Raw genomic sequence first — 27,672 nt, 5'->3', positions numbered from 1 at the left:
AGAGGTTGAAGGATTTTTGTGTACATACTTATAACCATTAACCATATCAGGAACACGGCCTACCTGCAGATACTGGTCCTTGGAGCTGAGGGTGTTGAGCATGTCCTGGACCTGTGCTTGGTGCTCATTCGACTGGCGGCTGCGGTCTGACAGCAGCTCCTGGAAGAGTTTCTCTTTCAGCGCCAGCCGAGCCTTCAGCTCCTCTACGACCTCAGTGGGCCCGGCCTGAACTCTGGCGACGAGGGCGGCTGTCAGATCCTGTGACACGCAGAACAACATACATCCAGAAACGGCCGCGTCAGCACAACTGTTGTATTTGTGAAAACCAGCAGCGCAGGTTTGTCTACGTGGACCGGTTTTTATAGAGCTTTGAAAATGACAGCAAACAATTTGAAGCATTGGCAACAAAGGCATGAATGAGTGTGTGTGCGGTGTGCGTGTGTCACCTGTGTCTCCTGGCTGCGTGTCTGTAAAGCTGCCTGTAGCTGGCTGATGATGGTGTCTTTCTCTCTCAGAGTGCTTCTCTCCTTCTCCTCGCTCTGCTGCTTCAGCCACTGGAGGTTCCTGTAAGCCTCTGCCGCCTGCTCCAGCTCCAGCTCTTTACCTCGCACCAGGGCGTCCAGACTCTGACGGTCACAATCACAGGTGTAACCACGGCAAAACAAGACATTAAATACGTCACATTTCTTTCAAACGTTCACAAGTTTGCTTGTGTGTCACGATCGTACCGTGATGGTCTCCTCGTTGCCGGACAGGATGCAGCGGAGTCTCTCCAGGTCGCGCTCCTTCTCCCTGAGGGCCAGCTGCAGCCTCCTCACCTGGCCCTCGCGCTCCTCCACGCAGCGAAACTTATCGTCAATGGAGCGCTGCAGACAGCAGAAGGGGGAGAAGGAAAAAAAAAATTCACACTGCTGCTATTCTGGGAACCCTTGAGTGTGATATTCACCCTCACCCAGACATTCATCATACTGTAGTTAACAGCCAAAAGGAGAAGAGGTGCAGAATGCAAACTACTGCAATGAAAGGCATCAGGGACTGACATTAACATTTTTTGTTAGGGAAACCTGCATCAACCGAACATAATATTTTTCAGATGCACGGCATACTAAGCACTTCTTTCCCCATGCTGTGCGGTTGCAACAAGACTTATATAAGACAGATAAGACAGCTGATCTTTTATCTCCTGTCCTCAACAATTTCCTTGAAGATTTTCTTACTATAGTTTTATGCTGACCTTCTGGTTTAGCAAGAGTTTGCATTACTGTCTACCTCTGCTCCTTTCGACTGCTGCAAGATGCACACTTGGCTGTTTCCAGTTGAAAAGCCACTTAATCTCCCCTGCGCTGAACAAACAGGAACAGTGGTTGCAAAAGGCTAGTCTTCAGTATCAAGGGCATTCTGGCGTCCTCTCACTATTTCTGCTAGGATCCATTCATTTCTGTGCCTGGTATGTTTATATGAATGTGTTTGCGTGAGTGTGTTTTACCTCCAGAGCTCTGTCTCTGTCTTTAATGCGCTCTCTCAGTTTCTCCAGCAGAGCGTCTCTTGGTTTGGAGCTTCCTGTCGACTCCAACATCTCTGAGTACTCCTACGGATACAAAGAGAGAGACGGGTCAGAAACATTAGCATGCGTCTTTATTGAAAGAGTATGAAAGTGTGTGGGCTTGTAACCTGTAATTGCTGCTCCTTGTCCTGCAGAGAGCGTTTGAGCTGTGTGATGCTCCGGTCTTTCTCCTGCACCACGGCGTGTCTCTCTGCCTCGTTCTCCTTCAGAGCTGCTTCTTTAGCCTGAAGCTCCGAGTGACTTTTCTGAAGGGCACAGCGAAGGTCCTGCAGCACAGACATGACAGGTTACGCATGGTTCAAGACGTCTTTCAAAGGTTTGGTTTTCTCACAGTTCACACTGACCTGGTTGTGTTTCTCAGTGACCTCCCTGTGCTGCAGCACCTCCTGCAGATCAGAGTTGAGTCTGTCCTTGAACCTCATCAGGTCGTCTCCTTGCCTCTGGCTCTGTCTCAGACTCCTCTGGCTGGCCTCCAGCTCCAGGCCAAGGGCGAACAGAGAGCTCTGCACCCCCACCAGCTCGCCCTGCAGCTGGGCGAGCGTCAAGGACTCGCTGACCCCCTCTGGAGCCTGGAGAAAGAATGACCACGGATCAGACACAAGATTTCTCACCATCCTGAATCCTTGCAGCATTATACATCCACTCTTTCTCACCTTGCATTGAGCCAGCTGGTTGCGGTGTGCCATCTCTCTCAGCTTGCACAGCGTGGTGTTCTGCCCTTCAATCAGCTGGCACAGCTCCTGGGCCTTTAAGCAGAATACATTACAAGTATGAGCACCTTCTCAAAGACAAGTATCATCTCACGCTGGTTGTTCATCTATAAATAGGAACACTCACCTCACGGTCCTTGGTGCTGTTGGACTCGGTGAGGCCCTGAATGGTTCTCTCCTGACTCTGAGCAGCCTGACGGATTGAACGCAGCTCGCACTCCATCTCGTTCAGCTTCTCCTGCAGCTTCTACACACGGAGACAAGAATCAAAGTCAGCCACATGTGGATTTATCAAACACATCCAACTGTAATTAGCGCTCTTATGTGCCATACCATGTTGTTGGCCTCGCTCTCGTGGATCTTGGCCTGCAGGGACTGGACCTGGAGCTGGGCCTTCTGCAGCTCGCTGACACACTGACCGGCCGCACACTCATACTGGTTCAGTTGACTCTGCTGCTCCTCAACCAAGCTCTAAAGATAAAGAGTCAGGAGTTCACGTTATAAAAACGATTCTTAGTATACGATATGTTATTTTGCCCAGTTTTGTGACCATTATTCATGAGGAAGACATTTTGTTTGTTTCAAATTCATGAAAAACCCAGTGGCTGCTTAACATTGTGTAATATGTGTACGAAACCCTGCTCAGTCATGTGTGCACTTTGTAAAAAGCTACAACGGGGAGCGAGCCTCTGAAGTGATGGGGGGAGTGTCTGCACGCATGAGTTAGCACAAGTGAGTGTGCTCAGAGTGCTCTGAGCCATTATTATCTTTACATAACCGCCTATAAATGCTTCTAACTCACACTGACGGGAGGAAAAATGTCATCGAGATACGCTGACTTAAACGTCAATTCATCAAGATCAAACTGCGGTTTAACGTAGTAGAGATTAAATTAAATGTATATAGTTTTTACTGCATTTTCTAAACTTTTCCTATCATTTAATTGGGTTTATCGCACTAGCCAACCAGTGTTGAGATGTCGGGGTGGTCTGACATTGCGTGGATGTCTCTTCGCCTCAAGGGCTCCGAGTGAAAATAGGCCAGTAGTGGAGTCACTCTGTCTTAATGTCTCCCCACATCTAACCTACTTCAGTCAGCAGCCTCGGCCCGCATCGCACACTTATTAAGGAAGAACATCGAAATTCAGAGACAAATATACACCCTCCAGACGCGATCTCGGAGGATATTTATCTTGGAGAATATACGGATACATATTTGTGCCTGCATACTTCAGCAGAATATCCGGTGCTGCAACAAACTAGTTCCTCATTGCAAAAGCTGGGAGCCTCTAGTCTGTCTGCAGGCTGTGCTGGAAAACTAGATCCTCAGCTTCCTAAAACTGACATCAATTTAACTACATAAGCAATTACATATGAAATTTGGAGATATTTACACCCACTAAACTGTCAAAAAGTGCCTGTTCATTCACTCTCTACTCTATTGACCTGACTGATGACCTCACACTAGGTAATTAGGCCATGTCCTGTGTCACAGCTTACCCGTACCTGACTGCTCATGTAATGTATTGCCACACATGGACTAAGCTCACGCACATACATACAGCACTGCAGCTCACATCCTTGTGGGTGAGAGCTTGTCGGAGAAGCTCAAGGCAGGATTTAAGTGACTGACAGTTGGATTACGAGGCTAATTAAGCTAAAAAAAAAAAAAGAAGTGGTGAGAATAATCGTTTAGTGGGCAGGCTGTCAAACATCAAAGTCTGCTAAGTTAGTTGCAAATTTACAGTGCATAGGCAGATTTCTCTTCTCCACTGAGTGTCATCATCCCGCACTAGTAAAATCCTTCCATTAAAGCACTATCAGCATCCTCGTCATGGTTTTATACCTGGTGGGGAGGCGGGCGAGGATACTCTTTGTACAAATCTTCAAATAAATCTTCCATTTCAGCAAAGTTCAGATCCGGGACGAGCCTGTGATTCAGTCTGATCAGAGGGGTCTCCAGCTCAGGTGTTGGCAAGTGGTTCTCTCGTTCTCCATCTGGAGATGTGTAAGACATCCCCAGGAGAGCTTCAGGGGAGCCCAGCAACGCACCTCCATTGCTGGAGCTCTGTCGGAGCAGCACCGGCAGCTTGCTCCCCTTAGAGGTCTGCACCGGCCGGTGGACAGCGTAGCTCTGCAGCAGACAGAGGGCCAGAGAGAGGCTGGGTCCAGGGGAGGTTTGTCCATGCGGGACTCCCATGTGCTCCTCAGAGAGGGAGTCAGATATCCGGTCGTCTATTGGTTCCCTGGGGGAGCTCAGCCGTCCATCTGTTATGGCTCCGGGCCGGATGTATTCCTCGGCTGTCTCTAAGGATGCTACTGAGGGGCTGGAGCTGGCTCGTCCCGCCAGGGTGCGATCGCTGTCTGATGTTCTCGTTTGGTCCTGGGAACCAGGCACCAGAGTCAGAGAGGAGGGGGCTTCTTCTAAATCCTCCACATGCTCTCTTTTTCCATCTCCATCTCCACCTCCAGTCACACTCCCTCCGATAACACTGGCTGAGTACCTGGTTGACGGCCCGCAGGAAATGCTCCGTGCCAGCTTCCTGGGGACCTTGCAAACAGCCTCATAGTCCGAGTCTGCCACCCGCAAGTAGGAGCATCCCCGACACTTCCTGGGAGTGGTGGGGACACGATGTGAGCCCGCAACTGTGACCTCTGACCCCGGAGCAGCAGGACACTGAGGGTGGTGTTGGTGACATTCCAGGCAGTCGTCGGCCCAGGACTCGTACAACGAGTAGACAAGATCATCCTGGAGCAGGGCGCAGTACTTGGCATGAGTGAGACCTGAAATGTCCACCATCCCATCTCCTGATCCTTCGTGAGCTCCAGGTAACGTCACAGCCCCCTCCTCCGAGTTCGTCTTCCTGTAGAGCCCGCCGATGCACTGCCTCAGCCGATGTTTCTCCTGCAGGAGCCGCTGCAGCCTCTCGATGGACAGGGCCTCCACGCGGGCGATCACCGTGTCGAAGCGGTACATGCGGTCCAGCATGAAGGTGCACTTGGAGCAGGCGAACTCTCCTCTGCCGTCCCGGGCCAGCTCTCGCCCGAGGGCGTGAGACAGCAGCACCTGCAGGTTGAGCTTGGCGGTGGGGTGGAAGATCCATCGCCGCTGGTTACCACAGAGCTCCCGTCCACAGATGCGACACGTCTCCTTCATCTTGAGATCAAGCATACCACAGGCTTATGACAACTATGGAGGAGTTTACTCTAACACGAGCAGGAATCTGATACCACCGAAACACAACAGAGCTGCATCAGAGCAAAAACACCTTAAAGCCTTTTTTCCATCTGCATTAATGTAAAGCTCCTCATGACATCAGTCTTTACAATGGCTTATAAATGAATGGGATGAGGTAGAGAAAGAGTCTAATGGTTGCACATGTGGGTTTTTTTGGCAGGACTGAACACATGAGGTAAAAAATAAATAAATGAACAGACACTGGGATCATCAGTGGAAGAAATCCACGAGTCCATTCATTCGCTGGAGGTGCAGGTGCATCGGGAATATGGCGCACAGCCCCGCAGACCACGTCACGTCAATGTCTCGTCAATCAGATGCAGTTATTTAGCCGTGTGTCGTCCTCGCGCCGTTTCGCATTGGCCAACAGCACCGCACGCGCCTCTGCACCATCACCATCACCGGGGCTGTCACGCACCGCGCGCCGACAGGTTCATCACGGATAGGTAAGGCTAACACATCCGGCGACCACGGAGCGGTAGCACGCGTCCTGGGACAGCCCCTCTGAGTCTCTCCCCGGTGTCCGCGTCCGAAGAAGGGACTCTTCATTCATGTCACAGCCTCCGCAGACGGACACGGAGGCAGACGCGCTCTCACCGGGCTCGGTTCTCCGCGCGGTCTGAGATCCTCCGGGTAGATAACGATGTGGCTGCCCGGACCAGACCTGCAGCGGCGGAGCGTACCATCATGAGAGGAGATGGAGGGGGGGTGGAGGAGCCCGGCGCAGTCCCACAGAGGTGCTCACGGTATAATATCCGCTATGATTCCGATTCAAAACGACTGGTTTTGTTTTAAAACACGCAGATAAACGTAGAAACAGCGAGTATCTGTTGTATTTGGGGTTTTTTTCTGTAAAAGAAACAGAGTGTGTCCCCCCCTGGAGTCTGACACCTCCTCCTGCCTGGTTTACTAAGCTGTGTTCGCCTGACTGAACAGGTGAAATGCTCAGTAACATGGTAACATTAGTGACGCTCTGTATAATTAAATAAAACTGAAAGCGACACTTTATTCTCTTCTATGTGACCTACACAAGGCAGGAGGGCAGCATGAACATGGTCTATATGTAGGTCAATGCATAGCCTTATCATTAATTTGATAATATATTACAGTATGATCAAAAGTCTGTATAATGTTTACACATTACTGCAAAACTTCTGTACGTGATGAGATATAATATTTTGTTTTATATCCTTTTCTGTTGTTTGTTAAAGAAAAAGCAAGCAACACCCAAACATGCAGCACAATGCCAGATATTCAGTAATGATTATGCTATAGAGCCACATCTCTCTCTCTCTCTCTCTCTCTCTCTCACACACACACACACACACACACACACACACACACACACACGCACACACACACACACACACACACACACACACACACACACACACACAGCCTAAGGGTTGACCAGAACCAGTTTCCACCTCCCTTCAGACAAGAAGTAAAATATCCAAACATACACATGTGTTGTGTGGATTACAATAGTACAACATTGATTTTTGCAATAATTAAATAACCTTTATGATTATATCGTTAATGGTGTTTGTAACTAAGAGTTCATCACTACACGTGTTCGTATAAACTACAGACCAGACCAATAAAATGAATCATTTTCATGGCCGCCATCATATTGGTATTGTACATGGGAGGAGGTTCTGCAGGTCAAAGACAAAAGGATGTTTTCTCTGCTACACACAATGATCGGTGAGCAATAAAACTGGTTACCAGGACAACACATAGGGTAGTACAGTATGTGCATTAGTTACACACAGCTGCTGTGTGTGTGTTGACGTAAAGATCGCCTGAGGTAACATATGAAGATGAACATCGAGGTCATCATCGTCATACTGGTAGCGTAACAGAGACAGATAATCATTTTTCAACAGTCTTCTGCTGCTAATAGATTGTTGTCTATTAAGTAATTAAGTGGAATTAAGTATATTTAAGACATAACTGTAGGGTTTCCTCTCTTTTATAAAAGGCATTATAAAGAATTCATGATAAATTAATAAAAAAAAGTATACATTTTATACATAGGGTTGCTGGGTCGACTTGCTAACTTGCGAGCGTATTACTGAACTTATTAAACAACCATGCTGATGTGGTGGTGTTGGTCCTTTAAAGCACCTTTGTCAGATTTGTGTCAAAACATGCTCAAATGAGTATTTGTATGTCCCGTTGCCGTGGTGCAGAAACAATGATATGACTGTGATGGACAAACAACTGGGCCTTTCTCGTGCGTCTGACCATGCAAGCTCGTCTCTGCAGTGACCACAATTTTTGTTTTCCCTCCGGCACGCAAACAGATGGTCATGCTGTCACGCTGTAGAGCTGATACGCAGTGAAAATTCCCCCGTCGACTGCAGATACGCTTTCATCTTCGAAAGTAATGCTATGGCTCCAGGACAGAGCACACAGAGTGCATCTTCATTAATGTGCGGGACAAATTTGTGGGACCTTGCGTCTCCTTCAAGGTCCTTATTGATTGCTGATTATTCAAAGGATTAAAAGGCCTGAGCCATTTTCTGATATTTCCCATTTCCATAAATACAAGCAAATGTTAAAGTGTAGAGACATTTAGTTGCTTACAGTGTGACAATTAATACAAATTATTCTTGAAGAGGAACACCTGCAAGCAATTGTGTCAAGAGGTTCGAGATAACATGTCTTTCCTTCCTCGTCCTGTCTCTCTCCAGACACAGATTTGATCTAAATGGCTGTGGTGTCTGGGGAACTAATTAAGAGCTCTTAGGGCACTTGTCCGTCTGAAACAACACAACTTGATATCAGTGTTGGGGCCGCTGAGCACTCAGAGGTCGATCTGACCTATCGACAGCCCGGCTGAAACCAGACCTGCTAAACTGCTAACCAGCGAGATGCCTGCATGAACACACGCACACACATATGAAAGATGGCACCTCATGGGAATGTGCACACAGACACAGACACACAAAACCCCAGTTACACTGATCCTCACATGATCTCTTTCCAGCTAAACAATTTCTGGCACTGCAGTAAAAATTAAATTGCTGAGAGGTTTTACTGAAGCCCACATTTAAAATAATATTAGTGTCATTTAAAGATACAAAATAGCTGCAATGGTTTTTCCTTGAATACTTAAAGGCCCATATAAAACTCCACGTCTTTCTTTATTATTATAAATCAGATCCAGTTGCTATGAAAGTACTGTAAAAGTAAAGAAATGTCGGAAACTGTTCCCTCAAACGAGCCGGCAGGACTTCTGTACGGTTATGATGTCACAACTATATTGTCACCGTAGCACGGCGTTGGTTGCAAAAACGGCAGCAGAGGTGAAGCGGAAAAACAGTTAAGTGGTGCTGGCTCAGCCCGGTGAGAGCTGACCGATACGAGCAGACTGGGCTTTTAGGAAGGGGGGGCTAAAAGACACTAAACTAAAACAGAGCACTCAGACAGAGGGTGAATAGAGGTGCTGCAGCAATCGACAGCGTGAGAAGAGGAAAATGTTTTCTGAACATGAAAGCATTTAAACATTTTTTTTTAGAAAGATGCCACGAAATAAAAGTATGAACCTGAAAATTAGCAGAATATGGGACCCTTACAATCCAAATATATGTTATTGTATGAGTATAAGTGTATAAGTGTGATGAATCAACAAAACAACTGTCACTTCCCTCTAATTTTGCAATGTCACATTTACTCAGCACTGACCAAGAACCTGTATTTCAACATGCACCTATATCAAGGTTATATCTTTCCTTATCTACTGTATATGAACACCCCATCTCAAAATGATGCACCATGTTAATCATACTGTTCACACCCAAAGACACTAACCCACTGCTCCCTTAGTGACTAAATGTTTTGCACATACAGTGCAGCTGTCCATCATTAAATGCGGTACTCCTCAGCCCTGTTTGTTTTCCTCTGCACATACATCTCATGTGAAATCTGAGCAGAGAGCCTGCTCACGAGGTAAATTTGCATCCTTCATTCACGACTGATTTACAAGTTAAAGCGCCTGCACAGGAACACCGACAACACAACGCTGCTTGTCTGAGACTCAACAACAAACCAACATGAAGCAACACTGCAATGCAATGCAATGAAGCTATGCGTAGTGGTTATGACTGTAATTTTGTAGAGCTACAAATAGATGGTAAAGACTCTCTGTGGATGGAGGGAGCTGACAACAAGGTAATGGTTTCCCTCCATGTGTAGCTTCATTACATATCAGGAGAGGAATGTGTCCTCGGGGGTGTCGGTGCAGCTAAAGCCTGTAAATGTAATGAGTTTCTGGCACTTTGCATGATGAGATGAATCCTCTGTACGATGAACTGTACTTTCACTGGAGGCCTCACATGACGCTCTATCGACTGCAGTTATCTTTTCACAACATGTTCCTCACTTCTGTTTGTTTGCTTCAGAGCAGGCCTGCTTCAGAGGAAAGTTCATCAACACATATCTGTAGTCGTTTGCTCATCAGACTGGAATCAACCACCCTCGATCACTTATGAAACATTCAGGGTCAGATTGCACAAAGTTTAAGCTCACCACAGGATGTTTTACTAGATGTTAACTTCGCTCCATAGTTTGTTCTTTCAGCGGACGTATAATGATGCTTCTGATCTCGTATTACAGAGAGCAGCTGTATTGATTTTATCATGTTGGTTTCTGCACAAACCATCCTGCAGCGACAGACTGCATTATAGTAACATTTTGAATACTGCACTTCTTTTCAGAGGCAAAACGAGAGAGGATGTTCAAACTTTTCAGTTTTTTTCTTTCTGTACCACAACCTCTTCAATTTACGGTGAATGCAAAACACATTTTCTGATCTCCCTATATCTTAATACCCTCGGTAATTTCTGTAAAGCGGCTTGTAATCAACAAATTATTCTGATATCTTATCTGCAGTCGTCAGCTCCTGTGTGAAAATGCTACACTCACTTCTCCATAAGGAGGCAGCGTCTGTCTGACATTAAAAACAATGAGATCTGTGAAGCTGTTCTGACACTTAGTGGAGAACTTTATAATGACACGTGAAGGTGAATTAATAGAAGTTGTTTTAAATACAACAATGAGCGGCACAAATTATACATGTGTCTTAGTCTTTTACCTTACATATAAACACAGAGCTGCACATACCTGCATCTCCTGCTCTATACGCAGCCTCTCGTGACCCAGTTCCTCCTGATAATACTGAAACAGAGGAGACAGACAATAAATCTAAAATAATTGCAACAATATGTAGAGTAAAGAAACAAATAAAAAGACCAAAGAGAACGAATAAACATAAAAAATAAAAAAAATATCAGATGACATCATGCTTCAGGGTGTGTACAAGTGTGTCAGTACTTCCATGCATGTGCACCTGCAGTGTGTTTAAGTTTGTTTAAGCTGTTGTTGTGTGTGCAAATAGCTCGTGTGTGACCTACATGAATAGCTGTTAAAATGAGGCTCAGGAATGTCACACATGCTGCTTCAGGAGCCTCTTTCTAGAATAGAAAGTCTGACCAGAGGAGACACGGTGGTCCGGAGGAATGCAGTAATATTAGAAGTCTAAACTGTTTGACTGAGAGGTTTTGAATGATAGAGACGCATTTACTTAAGTGTTATGGAAAGATATGGGCAAGTTTGGGTTTCCGAAGACGCCATCGGAGAGGAATTTAGATGTTTGAGTGTCAAAGTAAAAAGTTGTTTATACCTCCACGTCCTTGTCCTTCTGCAGCAGAGATGAAGACAGCTCCTCCACCTGCCCCTCCAGCTCCCCCACCCTCAGCGTGAGAGTCGTCTTCTCTCCACTCAGCTCTGTGATGAGGGCGTCCTTGGAGCGAAGCTCTTTCGTCAGCTCCTCTATTAACCTAAACACAGACAGAGTCAGTCAGCGAGGCAGGGAGGAGGATTTGGTCTGTTTGAAATTGGTGAGCAGATTTCTTAGTGTTTTTCTCCACCTGTCTTTGGTGGTGTTGGAAGGAGACAGGATGCTGGGAGGCCTCTCGTCCTCTGGGATGTCCTCCATGGGGGTGTCCAGGGAGAGGAGGGATGCCTGGGAGTGTGATCCAGCCAGCGAAGCCATCCGCTCCGCCTCGCTGCGTGCTAGCTGGGCCTCCTGGAAAACAAACACACACGTAGAAGCTGTTATGATTTTTAAACCCGAGGCACCTGTTTGACAGTTTCATATAACTAAATTATTTTCATACGTATGTTGTGCTAAAAACACAATCGCTGCCCGGATTATATTCAGACACAACGTGCATCTTTTCTTTATGAGTTCATGGTTGCCTTTGCACTATTATTGAATACTTGATAGTAATTGTTGTTTTCATCCCCTTTTTTTCAGAGCTATGGTTACAGTGCTGTCAGTGCCTGAACATAACCATAAAAATCTTGTATAATAGTGTTTTCGCCGCACGTTGCAATTTCCTCTTTATGGTAATATAAAATATTATACATATATTATCGCATATTAGTTGTATATCAATGAAATGTTTTTACGAAATACGTCTAGAGTGGGCGTACCTCCTGCAGGAGCTGAATCTTGGTCTCAAGCACTTGCTGCATGTGATCGATTTCCTGCTGTCTCTCCTGACACCGTCTCTGCAGCTCTGCCTCATTGTGATTGGTCAAGCTCTCCGCTGTTGTGCTGTTCAACAGGGGAAAAAAGGAGAGTTAGAGTTCAAACACACACATAAATGTAGTCAGAGGGGTCAGTATCAGAGCACGATGGAGACGTGAGTGAGAGCCAAGAGACAATATGATGTCATCACTTTCCTGTCGGCGACGATGCTCACGGGATACCCAACACCACCAACCCACTTATAGCAGAGATTGAGTAAGCTGCCCCGCCCGTGGTGTAGGCTTTTATTGTCATGGTTAATGCTGCCAACATGTTTTCTCACATGAGTGATGTTCTCACAGCGTGAACGCGGTGAAAGGCTCCATACAGCAATGGATGCAGTTAAGGTACTTTTCATTTTAATCTGAAAATCTTTACACACACGTCCTGTTTTTTTGCTCCACGTCCTCCATAAATCACACTGAAACTAACAAACTATGCTGCTTCATGACGTAAGCATCTCCCGTCACTCCTTCTGACTCCAACTGTGCGAGCATCTGTCTTTATCACTTAGTCAGTCAACAACGCCACCCCAGAATTTCTGCTCCCAGAATGGCACACGCCACCCTGTCGCCATTGAGTCCCGTTCTAGAGCGTCTCTACATACGTTTTTAACTCTGTCCGCCACATGCAACAGCTCAAATAACTGGGATATTTTGAACCGGTCTGAGTAATGCAGATGTCTGTGTCATGGACAAATGGCCTTTATGTGTGGTGGCCGAGACCTTCACCCCCCTGAGCGCTTCTGGATGAAGTTGATGCAGTAATCTCAGAGAAATGCTGGGAAGCTTCACGTTCAAGAGATTAAGATTTAAGACGGACAATTTGTTGTTGTCTGTTAGTGTTCCTTCTCATTCTTCGTCATGGATTTTTATGATGTGCTGCGTGTTTGCCAACAGTCGCAGTGACTGAGCTGTTCTTCATTTTGGCAGCGCTGCAGACTGGTCGATGTCCAAACCACAGAATATGCAGCAAGAACAACAAAGAGTCCACAGAGCTGAGTAGAAATGGTGATAGTTAGATTACCATCAACTAAAAGACTGAATATGTACTGAAACAATAAGCTCTTTACTGTCAGAATCATCTCTGCTGACACGATGCAGCAACAGTAATAGAGACCAGTAATAAGAGCCAATTCATCCTTTCCAAGAGTGTCAACAGTTGGCCAATGATGAACTATTAAAGGTCAACAACCCTGACCTTTAAGCAGCATCTCTGTCCATTTCAGCTAAATGCAGGGCCAGCTGTTGTGGAGCGTAAGCCATACAGAGTGGGAACTGAAATGCCACCATGCTAACGATCCTGGAAGCGCTCCATCTTTGCCTAATTATCCCACGCAATCTACTAAACTCCTGCAGCAGTTTCAAGATACATCCTGGAACAAGAGAAGGCGTCCAGGCAGAGGAGGACATCTGAGTCAGCAGTATCAAACATTTTCCCTGTGCAGCCATGAGGGTTTGTCTACTGTACTCGCCCTTTATCGAATCACCTGAAACAACTCTTCAAAGAGAAGACACAAAGGGAGCAGACGACCTGTGTTTCTCTTACATTCAGCAAAAGAAAACAGGTTTTTTTGTTCTCCCCAGTGAAAGTCAGGCAGATCTGACACTTGCTATCATGGTTGCTTCAGGTTGAACCCCCTGGTTAAAGTACATCTCCTGGCCTCCTCAGCCAGGGTTGGCTGCGGCTCAGGAGCTGGAACGGGTCGTCCACTAATCAGAAGGTCGGTGGTTTGATCCCCGACTGCACGTTGAAGTATCTGAACCCCAAACCTGATGAGCAGGTTGGCCTCGACCATCAGTGTATGAAGCGCTATACCATGTCTCATTTACAACAGCAGCATTTTTACAGCCTGTCTACAATAATCCTACTCGAGAGTTTTGTAACATGTCAGGGGTTCAAGCTGTGTGTGTCCATTATGTGTATGTGTGTGTGTGTGTTATCTCTATCAGCTGCTGCATGACATATGAGCTGTTAGAGATATGAGGTGTTACCACAGTTAAGACGGGACCATAGATGGAGGTGGATCTGCCCTCCCGAACACGCTATGTACTGTTTTAATCAGAGTACATATGACTGAAGAAGGCATCAGAATAATAAGATCTCATTATGTTTCACAGGCTGTTCATGAAGGGTATATCCATCAAGAGGAACAGTCGATATCTGCCTGTCTTGTCCGTTTATCAGTGATATTAAGGAGCAGTGAGGACCTTTTACAGTTTGACACTTTCAAACAAAGAGTTATTGATTTTCAGGGACAGAAACTGTTTTGACACCAATAACCACACTTACAAACGTCTGTATCCTTGTAAGGTTGCACATTAAGTTATTGCACATACAGCTTTTATTATTTTTAACGTATATAGTCTACTTACAATGTGCACTTATATTTCTGTCCTGTGGGATCAGTACAGACTTATCTTGTCTCTTATTTCAATAAATAGCTATGATAAATATTCGTGAACTTACAGTGCTTTATCCAGAAGCTGCTGTTTCTCCTGGAGCTCCTGCTTCAAGCTCTCTACTTCCACCTTCAGCTCGATGTTCTGCGACAGATGAAAGCAGCAAAGGTCAATCATCATCACACATCATCATCACACATCAGCAACAACAGATACTGTAAATGAACATGTTACTACACTGCAGATTCAGTGATAGTGGCGGGTGGTCAATTGCAATAATATGCTGTTAAATCACTGTTAAAGTGAAGGGAAACCCTGTTTAATATTGCATTAAAACACATTTTCTGCCAACATTATGCAAGTTCATACCCATGCAGGTGTTTTCACTTAATTGGCTGATTATACTCCCTCTCAGGACTGTGTGGGCTTCAACCTGTGTAATTAGCCTGAAAACCCCTGTGAGTACAGCCTATCATAAAAATATTTTACATCAGAAATGGTGACTTGTAGGAGAAGCACAGGTCTGGTTGATATCAAAATAATACTAAAAGCATGATATTCCATTCAAGTGAGCTAGTTTCAGGGTCCTGGTAACGTGCATGCTGGCTCGTCTGGACGTGTGACGGAAACTGAGCCGTCGTTAACGAAATTTGTTTCACCTGTTTGTTTCCTTCTATGACAAGTCAGAGCGTCTGCAGTGAAAAAGGTCTGTTTTACAACGAGAATGACACAATGAATCAAGTCCCGATACAAAAGATATGACACGTGTGACCTTTTAAATCATAAAAACACAAAATGAATATCTTCATTTGGCATATCTTGACTTACGTATCACACGTGCAGCAAAACGGACATTTAGTTATAGTAAAGCTCGTCATATATTGCAGAGACAAAGAAGCTGTAGGTGAAAAAAACATCACATCATTTTATGTAATCTCTACTGTATGTCTGAGGTTCAATGAAAGGTTATATATCAAAGAGATGAGACACTGTGAGGGTTTTAAAAAGTGTGCCACACTGTATTTCATTACTTATATATATTCTCTCCTTTACATCTCAATCACCGTTCTCGCTCCCTGCTCGGTTTTCCTTCATCACACCCACATCTCTCTGTGAATGAGTGCTGCCTGGTGTTGTGTATCATCAGTACAGAACATCTGACTGTGCTGTCACGGCAGTTATATTTAGAGCTGGTGAATTCAGGGCAGCTCAGATACTCACCCCTGAGGCCAAAGGCTAAACTCCACAGTTTGTTTACCTGCTGCGGCCCACGGGGGACATTTAAGGGCCAATCTAGGCTCTAGCACTGGGGCAGAGGATTTAAACGGTGAGAATGGAGGGGCTCATTCTTTCCATTCTGACCTTACACTGAAGAGACAGGACAGTTTATCTGTCTGTCTGTTTGTCCGTCTGCTGGACTCGGATCAGATAGCTGCTCTCACTGGTTTTTATCACCCTTATCACTCCAGCTTGGCTCAGCTTCATCTAAACAGACTGACCAGCTCTCTCTTGTCTCTCCTCTCCTTCTTCTTCCCTTCTCTTTCTCTGTTTTAGAAATGTTTTAGTGCCTTGTCCAAATCTGTTGACCTTCCCCTGTCCCCGTCGGAGGGCTTTATATCTCTAACACTCACGAAGAGCCGAGCTACACGTGCACCAACACTTGCAGCCTGAAATCAACACATACACATTTTCTGAGAGGCAACATGAGGGCTGGACACACGCATACGGCTGGTGGCTACGCATGCACGTGCTGCACATGTGACCAAAGCACATAATACTTCTGCACGAACACTGGTCACAGCCAATCAGAGAGTGACAAATATTCAGGGAAAAAACACAGTTTGAATCTGATTTTAGTTCTTATTTTGACAGATGGGTGACACAGTATCAATATCAGTGAATCTGTCAATTATTAGCAAGTGATAGCTTATTATGTAAAGTATGAAATATGCCAGATATGCAAGGTGATATATTCAAAGTCCTTGTTGTGGCTTGGTCTTTAATTCTCAATGATAACAATGATAATTAAACAGAAACAAGACAGCAAATGTTTGATGCACCTGATTATTTTAAGCAATTAACTGATTATAAAATTGTTCATTTTCTGTTAATCTGCTGGTCACTTATCTGACCTATCTGTCAGCAGAATGACAGAATATTTGTTGTTTTGATGTTTTGTTTTCAAGGTTTCTGCATGAACAGGAAATGAGGTGGTATTATGGTGAAGTGTATGTATAATATGTTTTAAAGTCTTAGATTTAAGCGTGTTTTTTCTGAATTTGTGGAGCTCTGTAAGGACACAGATACAAATCTCATCGCTAATTAATGTTATTCAGACAAAGTTCTCTCAACTGTGCGGCACAGCGAGGTGATGCAGCAGCCACTAGGACTTATGCAACACATGACCAGGCATGTGCTCTGCATAGCTAATGACGGTAAATGATTCGCCACCCTGCTATAATAATAAATAATGTAACACGCCACTAAGAGGAACACGTATTGCTGCCAGTGTGTGTGTGTGTGTGTGTGTGTGTGTGTCATCATCTTGGCTTACAGTAAGAGACATTTTCCCATTTTGAAAACAGCTCTATATATAGACACCCATCACTGTGCACCTGCTATTCTGGCCCCTCCTGGCCTGTCGGCCCTCAGCAACAGATCCTCTAATAACCAGGCTGTGCACGAGTGTCACTCATGAACCAATCATACCTGGAGCACATCATATTCTATCAATTCATCTATTGATTAAACCGTTCACTTTACCATATTCCAGTCCACACTAAACCATCTAAATGCTCTGGCAGTATCACTTTATTTGCATGAATGAAAAAAGGAAAAAATGCTGTTTTTTGATTGAGAGATGCTAAATATGCAACAATTGTTTTCATCATTTGAGTAATCAGAAGTCATTTCATTGAATACCTGATTATCTTGTCTTTAAAATGTTTTTCTCAACTTTCACGATCACAGTTCCTTAGGGTCAAAGGTGACATCAGTCATGATTCAGTAAGACAGTACACAACCCAAAGATACTCAGCTGACTTTACAATAGTATGAATAAAAGCAGCAAATCATCTCAGGCGAGACACAAGAACCAGGGAATGTTTTGGCATCTTTGTATAAAAAATGATTAACCGATTATCAAAAAACTTTAATTTCCTCTCGATCGACTAAGTGACTCATCATTTCAGCTCTGTATTTTATTCATATCAAATAAATCTCTAATGTAACAAACCATACTGTGAAGACACGTACAAACACACGTGTCATGAAGCACAAGTCTTGTCCTGCAGTCAGTTGTATGAATACATGTGATTAATAAATGAGTGTACTCCAGCCTGCTCTATAAATAGAGTTTCTCTGAGAGCTCTGAGAGAGATCACTATGTGCCCAGGACCAACACACCTAGTCTGTACTGTATTACACTGAGGACGGGAACACTGACGCTCTGTCACGATCGTCGGCCAACAGAGCAACAAGCAGCTCAGGTCAGATAACAACTACGGAACAAAGATTTAGCCTCCAATAAAAAAGCGATTAGACTGATTAACTTTCAGCCACACAGAGTAAAAAGACTGTGAAGCACCAGGATTAAAATCCAGTTGGATGTCTGTGTGACGTGGGATCAGTTTACTCAATCACTGCTGGTATGCAGTAATTGTAGGACGCTCAGGTCTCGTTCGGCTGGATCAAACAGTCATTTAGTTTTCTCTCGTATCAAAGATCTGTCGACGATCGGCTGGGATTTGGAGTTGAAGGGACGAGTTTTAAAGGGCGGCTGGCTCGTGTAGACAAACAACAGCTGAACTGGGTCACCTTAATGTAGGTGCACACTCTGAACGCACACAGACAGAGGGACACAGATGGACACAGAGATGCATAAAAATAACACACACACAGAGGAACTGAAATGATTTCTGTCACTATCCGTTTTTCTATTGCGTCTTCAACTAATATCAATAGTTTGATTTAGAATATGTGTGAAGTTACATCTTCATATTACTCTCCTAAACCCAAAACATGTGTAAATTATAGAGAAAAAGTAGTGAAGCCATACATTTTAGAAGGTAAATGACTTAAACAGTTTATAAATAATCATAATTGTTGTCAGTTTTTCCTCAATAGATGAATTAATCAGGCAGACAGCCAAGCAACAACATAGTATTGTTGAGGTTCAGTGTCAGTTAGTGTTGCAGCAACATATCGTTTACATTTGCTTATCTACTAATCTAAAGAAATAACATTGTATAGTTTATATAAGTTTCATGTCTATTAGAATATAATATTAAGAAACATTATAATAAAGCATGTCTTCAACCAAGAAACATCAAAATGTCATTGTAACTGCTAATATTAATAATGATAATAATAAAAAATATAAAAATAATACTGTACATGACTGTACTGTGAAACCGTGATATTTTCTCAGATGCTTATTGTTCCAGGAAAATCTCGTACCCTTGCAACCCGAGTGGCAATAACAAATGACTTCATTTAAATACCTGCTTTTACCATTTGTGACTTCAGCACTCTTCACACAGTCACACAGTGTTCCCTCTGCAGACCCAAGGGATGCTTCAAAACAATATATTGCACCTGTCATGTACATGTGTTGTATCATCAGAGATATTTTCACGGTCTCACAGATGTCTGCTTGATATAATGAAACTTTGGCCCCGGGCTGAAACCAACATTTAAATCTAACATTTCCACCATCTCCATCAGCTGCTGTCACAGCCAGCCCTGCATAGATTGAGGGTTATTTTAAACATTGGATCCACACCCGGCAAAAAGCAGATTTGGGTAGTATCACAAAGATACATGTGAAGCTGCAGCCTGCTGATAAAAAAAGGGAAAGAGGGGAGTTTGATTTCCCCCCAAAGGTTTGCAGGGAGGATCAATGTGAGCTTAGATCACTTACAAGGCCATAACTTACTTTAAGCTTCCTCAAAGCAGTGGTGGACAACTCAAGTACTCTAGTGCTCTAGTACTTGAGTACAATTTCAACATACTCGTAGACTACCTTACTTGAATATTTCTATTTTATACTACTTTATACTTCTTCTTCACCTGTAGTTACTTATATGATGGAGTACTATACTACCAATGTGTAAAACTGGCTACACATTTATGAAGTGCAACATTTAAACGCTCTCACATGTTTTCATTAGTGATGATAAATTACAATAACATACATTGTGAACGAAAGGAGCCGTTCTGCATAGTGAGTACTTTACTTCTGATACTTAAAGTACACTTCTGGACATTAAAATAAAGTGTTTTAAATATGGATTGGTCGTGCCATGGCAGACACCCAGTCTGCTTCAAAAGGTCAGTATTGGCGGCAATGCTGATAAAAGATATTGGATCGGTACCTCTGTAGATACACAACAAACAAACAAAAAAAAACAATAATAAAGGTCTGACTAGAGATTTGATGGCGGCTTTTAGGCAGATTTCAGTCCGTCCCAAAAGATAATGAGGTTTAATAACCAGCCCTGCTTATAGCTCAAACATCATAATAAACTTTTTTTATTTTTAGTTTATTTCATTTCTCATCAAAGGCCTATTGCTGAGAGTCCATTAAGTGTATTTCACTGGGTCTCTATATATCCAGAACTGTATTTTAATGGCATAAAATACTACTATAGGACATTAATGCACAGTAGAGCTGCAAAAACTAGTCTATTAAACAACTGTTTTGACATTCGATCAATCACTTCAGGCTTTTTTTCAAGCAAAAATGTCAAACATTTGCTGGTTCTGGTTTCTTAAATGTAAGGATATGCTCATTCATGACAGTAAATAAAGAGTGTTTGTGTTTTGGGCTGTTGGTTTGGACAAAAGATAACGTCACTTTGGGCTCTGGGAAATTGTTGTAAGCATTTTTCCCCATCCCTGATGCACTGTAGGACAGAGGTCCTAGGTACTGAACATATAAGTGCATTAACTGAGCAAAGAGCTTGTTAATGTGAAGTCCTTCACACAGCAGCCGTATCTAAAAGCAGGCACTTGGTAAAACAAACACATGGCAGGTCACGTCACCTCAACCAGGTCAGTGCGACAGCTGAGTCAACAAACAGTGGAAGTGGCTTAGTGAAGCAAATCTTTCGGGACAACATGGCTGTAAACTATAATGATATCAATCACCTGTTATGACTGACAAAGGCACAAATAAGCTCTTTTGATTATCTACTCACAGCAAAATACCCTCATTAAAGCAGCATCAGTGATGTTTGTTCTTTTTGTTGTTAGTGAGACGACCCTTGACCCCTGAAGAGCAGCTCATAGTCCCACTCTTCACCAGTTAGTCAGGTCCGCTACAGGTTTGACTACTCACCGTACGGTAGACATCTTCACTGCTCTCCTCGTACTTCTGCTGAATCCTCTCCTCCAGGAAGTAGATGCGGAGCTTGAGGCTGAAGTTCTCCTTCTTCAGGTCATTCAGGTGCTGCGACAAAGTACGGTAACCGTTAGACATGACCGTCAAAGAGCACCGACACCGCTTGACATGTCCGATATAGGTCAAAAATAAAAAGTCGTTTGATCTGTCCGTATCATCGTGGGGATACGGAGTCCACGTTAGAGGACAGTGGCTGTCCGGGCCTGTCCTTCAGTGAGAGTCTGGTAACCGTTAGACATGCTACCTTCTCCTCCAAAACAGCATAATGTCCAAATACACAAATTATTTACAAAGTGGCATCCCAGCCTCTAAAAGGCCGCTGGGATACCATCTAGAAAAGCAAACACACACTAAAACATTCACACACACACACACACACACACACACACACACACTAGTCTATAGGGATGTTTCGCAGTGCAGAGGGCGACTCTGCAGCCCAGGCGGTCAGAGATGCAGCCATATCAGCTCCATGGTGTGTTCTGGTGTGCTGGGGGACGGGACAGGAGCTTATTTTACAGGAGGAGACATCCCTGGAATCCCAGACTGCCAGGGGAGATGGGTGGAAGGGGAGAAGAGGGGCGGGGGGAGGGTGCGAGGGGGGAGGTAAGAGCCTCACATGCAGTTGTGATATGAAGGGAAATCTCACCCCTCTGCAAATCAGGAGCAACGAAATGAACAAACAAGAGAGGTGAAGAGAAAGGAGGGGGTTAGATGTGAGTCCCTGGTTGTCCTTTTTTCATTTTGTCTGCTTCCTTATTGAAAATATAAACGCCGTTTGTTCATTTTAATCTCTACCCTGTCGGTTTTTAATATATTTTTGAGTGTGGATCCCCAGTGAGAGGTCATCTGCAGCTCTGAGCACACTTGACTGCACGTTGTATAATCACAACAGTCACTCACTTTCATGTAGACAGGATAATCTCGATTGAATTTGGTTAACTATTGTATTGTGCATATTTCTTATTTCCTTAACAACACTCTTGGGTGCCGAAATACACTTAACAAGTTCATAAAGCTAAGAAACGTGTGATTAAGTAAGTGTTTCCCAGCTTCTACTACAGTTAGACATTATCAATATAATTAAACCCACTTTGGGAGTTTTGCTTTCCAAAGCAACAAACTATTGTCTATTTTTTCTGATAAAAGTTAATTCTTGAACTGGATGCTGCTGAATGTAAACTAGAAATGTTAACAAGCCATAACAACTCAGGCTAATGGGCGATAACATCATAGCAGAGGTGTTCAGGTGTTAATTAGCCAAAAACCCAACTAAAGAAGCGTTTTAACAAAGCAAATGGAAAGGTGGAAAGTTTTAGGCCTTTATGTTTCTCTTCTTTGCATTTCTTTCTCTGTTGTTAAAAGCATCATGATGACGGGGATGAGTCAACATCATCTGACCCTTCACACATCTCACGGCCCCCGCGCCACCCTGACTTTACCACATGGCAGTGATGGATATGCATTTAAACCAACATTCAGAAAAGTCCCCCTGATGAAGACGAACCAGCAGAGGGGCTGATGGGATTGGGACAGACAGGTGACTGGAAAGAAGCTGGATGAAATAGGAGACCTGGGAGCTGTGAGCCTCCGTGCTATTAATAGAGAGGTGTCCTGGATCTAACAGAGCGGTGAATCCCTGAATGTCCCTCAGAGAGATGAGTGAACAGGAAGAAAATAACAAAGAGGAAGGCAGCCTCCACTCAAATCCATTTTCGTGACAGATATCCGGAGCAAAGAGCATCAATAGTGAAGTGAGTGAGACGTGCTGCAAACGCAGTTACGTCATTATTAGTTCTTGGTGCGTTCAGTGAGTGTGTCCATTAACGTGTCACGTTACAGGCTGTTGCTAAATAATTCTGAACAAAGATAGGACAGGCGCCAAGCGGAGCCTCCGCATCACATTAGAGATGACATCATGTACACAGAGTGTGTTTTTAAACTCCACTCACACACACACACACACTCACTTTTCAGCTCGGCATCACAGACAAACAAATAGAAGTGAATGTGTGTGAATATGTGCGTGCGGCATGTGTACGAGTGTTTATCTCAGTGCAAAAGTGACACATCCAACACCTGACAGACACGAAAGTGACTCCAGCTTTGAAATAGGGCACTGCCTTTCGGAAAGTGACTTCAGCTTTCGTGACTGGTTGGTGACACCTCCTGTTTTAACAAGGGCTCAGCAGCACCTCCAGAATAACATGAAAGGACTTTCACAAAGACAGTTTTAGTGCTTTCGTTCTAGTCTGATCTCGTCTGGGTCTGAGCCTTGAAAAGGAGCACGGGTGTGTAATGTAATATTGTGCAACATCGTCTGGCTGCACACCTATGTAAACCTTTTCGCGCAGAGCATAAGCATATGTTAACACTCAGTAGGTAATTTGAACAAGGGCGGGTGGCCCAATGGGAGCAACTAACCCTAACCCCATAGTAAAAGCTATATCTGTAGTCATGTCTCCCCTAAAATATATGTGACAGACATGGCCTGGTCTGGGGCTGTACTTTTGATCAGGAAGGTGACACTACTACTACAGTTTAGGCTAGTATCGATTCAGTTTAGTATATAGTTTAAAGAATAATATAGATCCAAGACAAAACGTACAGATGGTGGGATTGAGAGAAAAAGAAAAACAATGTCTGCTACATCCCCCCTGCCCCTGCACTCCCTCTGCTACTAGGGGATGAAGAGGGGGATATTAATAAGGGGGATGCACAATACAGACGTTGATAAACAACGATAGCAAATGGACAATATACACTCATACAAAGTGGGTTACTTATGTGCTATATTACCATTAAGAATACTTTAGGTTTTAGATAAAGTTACATGTCGATTTAGGCAAGAAGTTACAGACTAAAGGTTAATTATGAAACTCGAGCTTAGCTTAGCTTAGCATAAAGACTAGAAATGGAGGGAAACAGTTAGCCTGGCTCTGTCGAAATTTTTTTAAAAACACCATTTTGTGCCTAGTTAACCTTTTACCTGTTTAATTTACAGGCTAGCTTTCTCCCCTTTGTTTCAAGTCTTTATGCTAAGCGAGGCTAACTGTCTCCTAGCTCCCACTTAACACACAGGCATGGGAGTGATATCAATCTTTTCATTTAACTCTTGGCTTTCAAGTTATATTTCGTAAGAGGTGCATTGAACACAAGGATCCTGCAGTTTGATGGGAGTCGCTAGTTGTTATAGTACAACTCAGCAACACGAATAATCATATACGGATCTGACTTTGGGTTAGTAACGTTCTCCTCGCTCATCACAACACCCTGCTGCCAAACATTAAAAGACACATCTAATATAGTATTCTGTAAAAATGTGACAGTGCCGAAAATAATGCAGCAGATGAGAGAGCGATGAGAAATCCTAAAGTGGGTCATCCTGTAGCCAGAGGCAGACTGAAACCACCAGGAGGGTTCAGGGTGTTTTCCACATGATATCATCAGCTGTAGGTGTTCTCCTTTTCTGTACAGTTGTTTAAAATATATATTACAGAGAGTTTGGATATAATGAGCACTGATTTCTGGAATAAACACTCAATTTCATTGTGAGGATATCGCATCAAAACAAACCAGATCAGCTCACTACGTCTTGCAGGAAGTAACACAGACACAAGATGGCACTGTGGAGTGTATTCCCACTGCTTATATGACTATCCATTGTCATGCTGATGAATGAGGAAGTGTCGACGACATCAAGCCCGATGAGAATTCAAAATAAAAGCTCTCACCTGTTCAAACTCCTTGAGTGTGTGAAGCTGAAGAGGAGGAGAGTTGTCTGTTTCATCGCTACACAAATCTAAAGACGAGGAGGAGAAAAAAAAAACATGCATTAGCAAAAAACATATGAGCGGTTTATGTTTTTTACACAAAGCCTCTTATTAATGAGAGCTTCGTACCTGTCATGTGACCTGTGATCTTGGATGAAGTCTCCTCTTCCACAGCACTGTCCAGAGAAACAAAGAAAAGAGCTTTGTCAGCATGGGGTAACACACACACACACACACACACACACACACACACACACACACACACACACACAGTGCAGAGAGAGAGAGAGAGAGAGAGTAAATAAAATATGTGAAATCTAAAAGAGAAACCTGCAGCAGCACATCCATCAGGACATTTCTCGAGAATTTCATAGAAAATAAGCTTATTAAAGGCAGATGGCTCCTCTAGAAATGAAAGAAGCCACTTATCTCACCATCCTTTCACTATAACAGCATGATCTCATTTGCACCTCTGTGGGGAATTGGGGGGGGTCATCGGGAAGTCCCAGCAGGGGAGAGGAGAGATTTGATTGGACAGGAGGAGCCACTGAGGGTCAGAGGTCATCTGAGCCTCTCAGTGCACCCAACTAACTGCTGTGTACCACCCAAAACTAGGGGTGCTACATGTCTGCTGCTATCAACTGAAGGCAATGTAGGGGGATTAGTAAAGAGAGGCGAAGACTCTTATTTTGGTAAAAATTTGTTGACCACTTCCCAGCTAACATTAAAGTTTGATTACACTTAAATGTGTCAAAGATGTGCGTTGATATTTAGAGGTTCAGGTGATGCTAACATTAGCTGTTGTCTAACGGAAGCTAACGGGTCATCAGATATGTTGTCCTACATCGAAATATGGTCCAATGCCCCTGTGGCGTTTTACATCCATTGTTTTTTCAGATGCTGATCAAACAGGAAGATGGAAAATGATGATAATTTGTCAGATTTTGTACATTTGCACGATTTTAAACCTGCAACACAGCAGTTATTTTCTGAAATAGCATCACATGCTGGAGAGGAGGGACTCTGCCTCTCTATAGGGTGATCAGTCAGAGGTCAGGGTATTTAATACGGCGGGAAAAAATACATAATAGGACATCACTGAAGGGTCAACAATGCAAAAACACTGAGCATAAAACACAAAATGCTGTTGACCAACCAAGTAACACACATATCACATCCACAACTTTAACACCACGTCAATAAAACGATGCCAATATCACAACTAAGGCACGTCAGTCGGCCATTTGTTAACATTTCTTGGTGCAAGGTATTTTATCTAGCACATTTTCAACAAATTGTGCATTTTAAAGCGTGATGTGGACAAAAAAAACATGTTGTGGACGTGTCCCCAGTGTAAATGACACCTACGGGTGCTGCGTGACCTGACCATAACATAACAGTAGCATTATAAGCCCACTACAACTCAAACAGAGCTGCATTAGCACTCCCCCTCCTCCTCTTCCACTCACTACCATGTACATTCCTCTGACAGCTGCTCGCTCAGAAAATGTAAAGACAGTTGGTGCATGCCAGAGGTTTACAAGATCACCAGGTGGATAAATAGTTCACATTCTGCATTATTGGTGGTGGGTGTCACCATAATCACATTTCTCCTCAGTTTTCTTGTGGGAGTGTGATGGTCTATTCAGGGACACAGTGTGTGTGTGTGTGTGTGTGTGTGTGTGTAGGAGGGATTTGGTGATGCAGTAACCTACATACAATATGGACACGCTGCATGGAGGATCTGGACTGTGGGGACCGCCAACACTTCACTAGTACACTGTATTCAATGCTGTGGTGTCGTGCTCTCCTATAAATGACTTCTGGGCCTGCAACACAAAGTGTCTCCAAATACGCACGAACTGGGCCTTTAAATATTTGCCACAGTATCGCAATGTAAGCCAATTTGTGCCACAGATGATTAGCCCCCGGAGCGCTTATTTTTCCACGTATTTCACCAGAAAATCCTTCTATGCATGCATTTGTGCAGATATCCGGTGCAACGTGTTAATCAAAGTCAAAATGTCCATCGCCAGTGGCCTCAATAGCTTTTATCCAGCGATCCATGAAGCATGCAGATGGCTACTGTGTCTCCAGCCTGTGTGTGTGGAAAAAATGGGCTTTATTACAGCGCGACTGCTTTATGATAAAACACTGGAGGCAACCTGAGAGACAATAACCGACATAATCACGGTGTTTTGTTTAAATGAGCGCTAGTATCCCCCCCGTCACCATCACCGCCGCCGCCGCCGCCGCCTCACCTCTCAGACTCTCCCCAGATTTCCTCTGGCGACGATGAGCTCCAATCCATATAGACTCTCCCTTCAGTCAACGGGCATCCATGCCGGTAAGCCTCTGCCTTCAAATCATCCGTCCATTACTCAATTGTTTCCCCTCAGAGGTAAATAACACGGACCACACGGGAGCATGTTCGTGTACGCGGTCGACGCAGCGCACACCGCTCAGGTTCTGGTGGAGGGGGGTGTGTGAGGATGCGCGCCCCGACAAATGAAAGCAGAGTCCCCCATCCCACAGAGCAGAGCCCCCCGCTGTTCACCGCCCCCACCACCACCACAGGAGCTGAGAGGAACAATGTGCTGCTTAGGAAGTGAAAACGCTTTCTATCAACACATCCTTCAAAATAATGATCTTGTCATTTCATAATTTGACTGAAAACAGCTGATTCTTCCAAAATAAAAGACCCTGTAAAATAAAATGTAGCCTGCATTTTTCATATCCTGACTAATATAGATCTATATATATATAAACATACATAACAAGGCAGTAATTACCATATAAACTGGGGACACATCCCCCCAAATATGCTCAAAATGTCCCCCCCAATATAAAGACTAACTGATATATTGCTATTCTACCACAGGTAACCCATACCACCATTATCTATATATCCTGTACTATTAGCTCATTGATTTTATTTAAAGTAAAAGTAGTACTGAAGTGTCCAAAAAAAATGGCCCCTGA

At 44.0% G+C, this 27,672-nt stretch overlaps 1 protein-coding gene across 1 annotated transcript in view; it reads right to left on the bottom strand.

The window, feature by feature from the left end:
* The window catches only part of LOC311266038 (myomegalin), a 42,677-nt gene extending 15,488 nt beyond the window's left edge, over positions 1–27,189 (bottom strand). The window contains exons 1-18 of the mRNA XM_084368223.1: positions 26,952–27,189; positions 24,820–24,866; positions 24,652–24,719; positions 20,855–20,965; positions 14,582–14,658; positions 12,016–12,139; positions 11,448–11,605; positions 11,201–11,357; positions 10,642–10,695; positions 2,608–2,745; positions 2,402–2,521; positions 2,218–2,310; positions 1,909–2,133; positions 1,672–1,830; positions 1,487–1,588; positions 729–866; positions 447–626; positions 64–258 (exon numbers count right to left, since the gene is read on the bottom strand). Of these exons, the coding sequence (XP_084224349.1) occupies positions 64–258; positions 447–626; positions 729–866; positions 1,487–1,588; positions 1,672–1,830; positions 1,909–2,133; positions 2,218–2,310; positions 2,402–2,521; positions 2,608–2,745; positions 10,642–10,695; positions 11,201–11,357; positions 11,448–11,605; positions 12,016–12,139; positions 14,582–14,658; positions 20,855–20,965; positions 24,652–24,719; positions 24,820–24,866; positions 26,952–27,001 (2,196 nt within the window). The 5' untranslated portion in view covers positions 27,002–27,189. The remainder of the gene's footprint in view (positions 1–63; positions 259–446; positions 627–728; positions 867–1,486; positions 1,589–1,671; positions 1,831–1,908; positions 2,134–2,217; positions 2,311–2,401; positions 2,522–2,607; positions 2,746–10,641; positions 10,696–11,200; positions 11,358–11,447; positions 11,606–12,015; positions 12,140–14,581; positions 14,659–20,854; positions 20,966–24,651; positions 24,720–24,819; positions 24,867–26,951) is intronic.
* Between the last annotated feature and the right edge of the window lie 483 nt (positions 27,190–27,672).

Source organism: Pagrus pagrus, assembly GCF_965226575.1.
Source record: "Pagrus pagrus genome assembly, chromosome: 12".
In the NCBI taxonomy this organism is placed as follows: domain Eukaryota; kingdom Metazoa; phylum Chordata; class Actinopteri; order Spariformes; family Sparidae; genus Pagrus; species Pagrus pagrus.
This window is presented reverse-complemented; position numbering and strand designations above follow the sequence as displayed.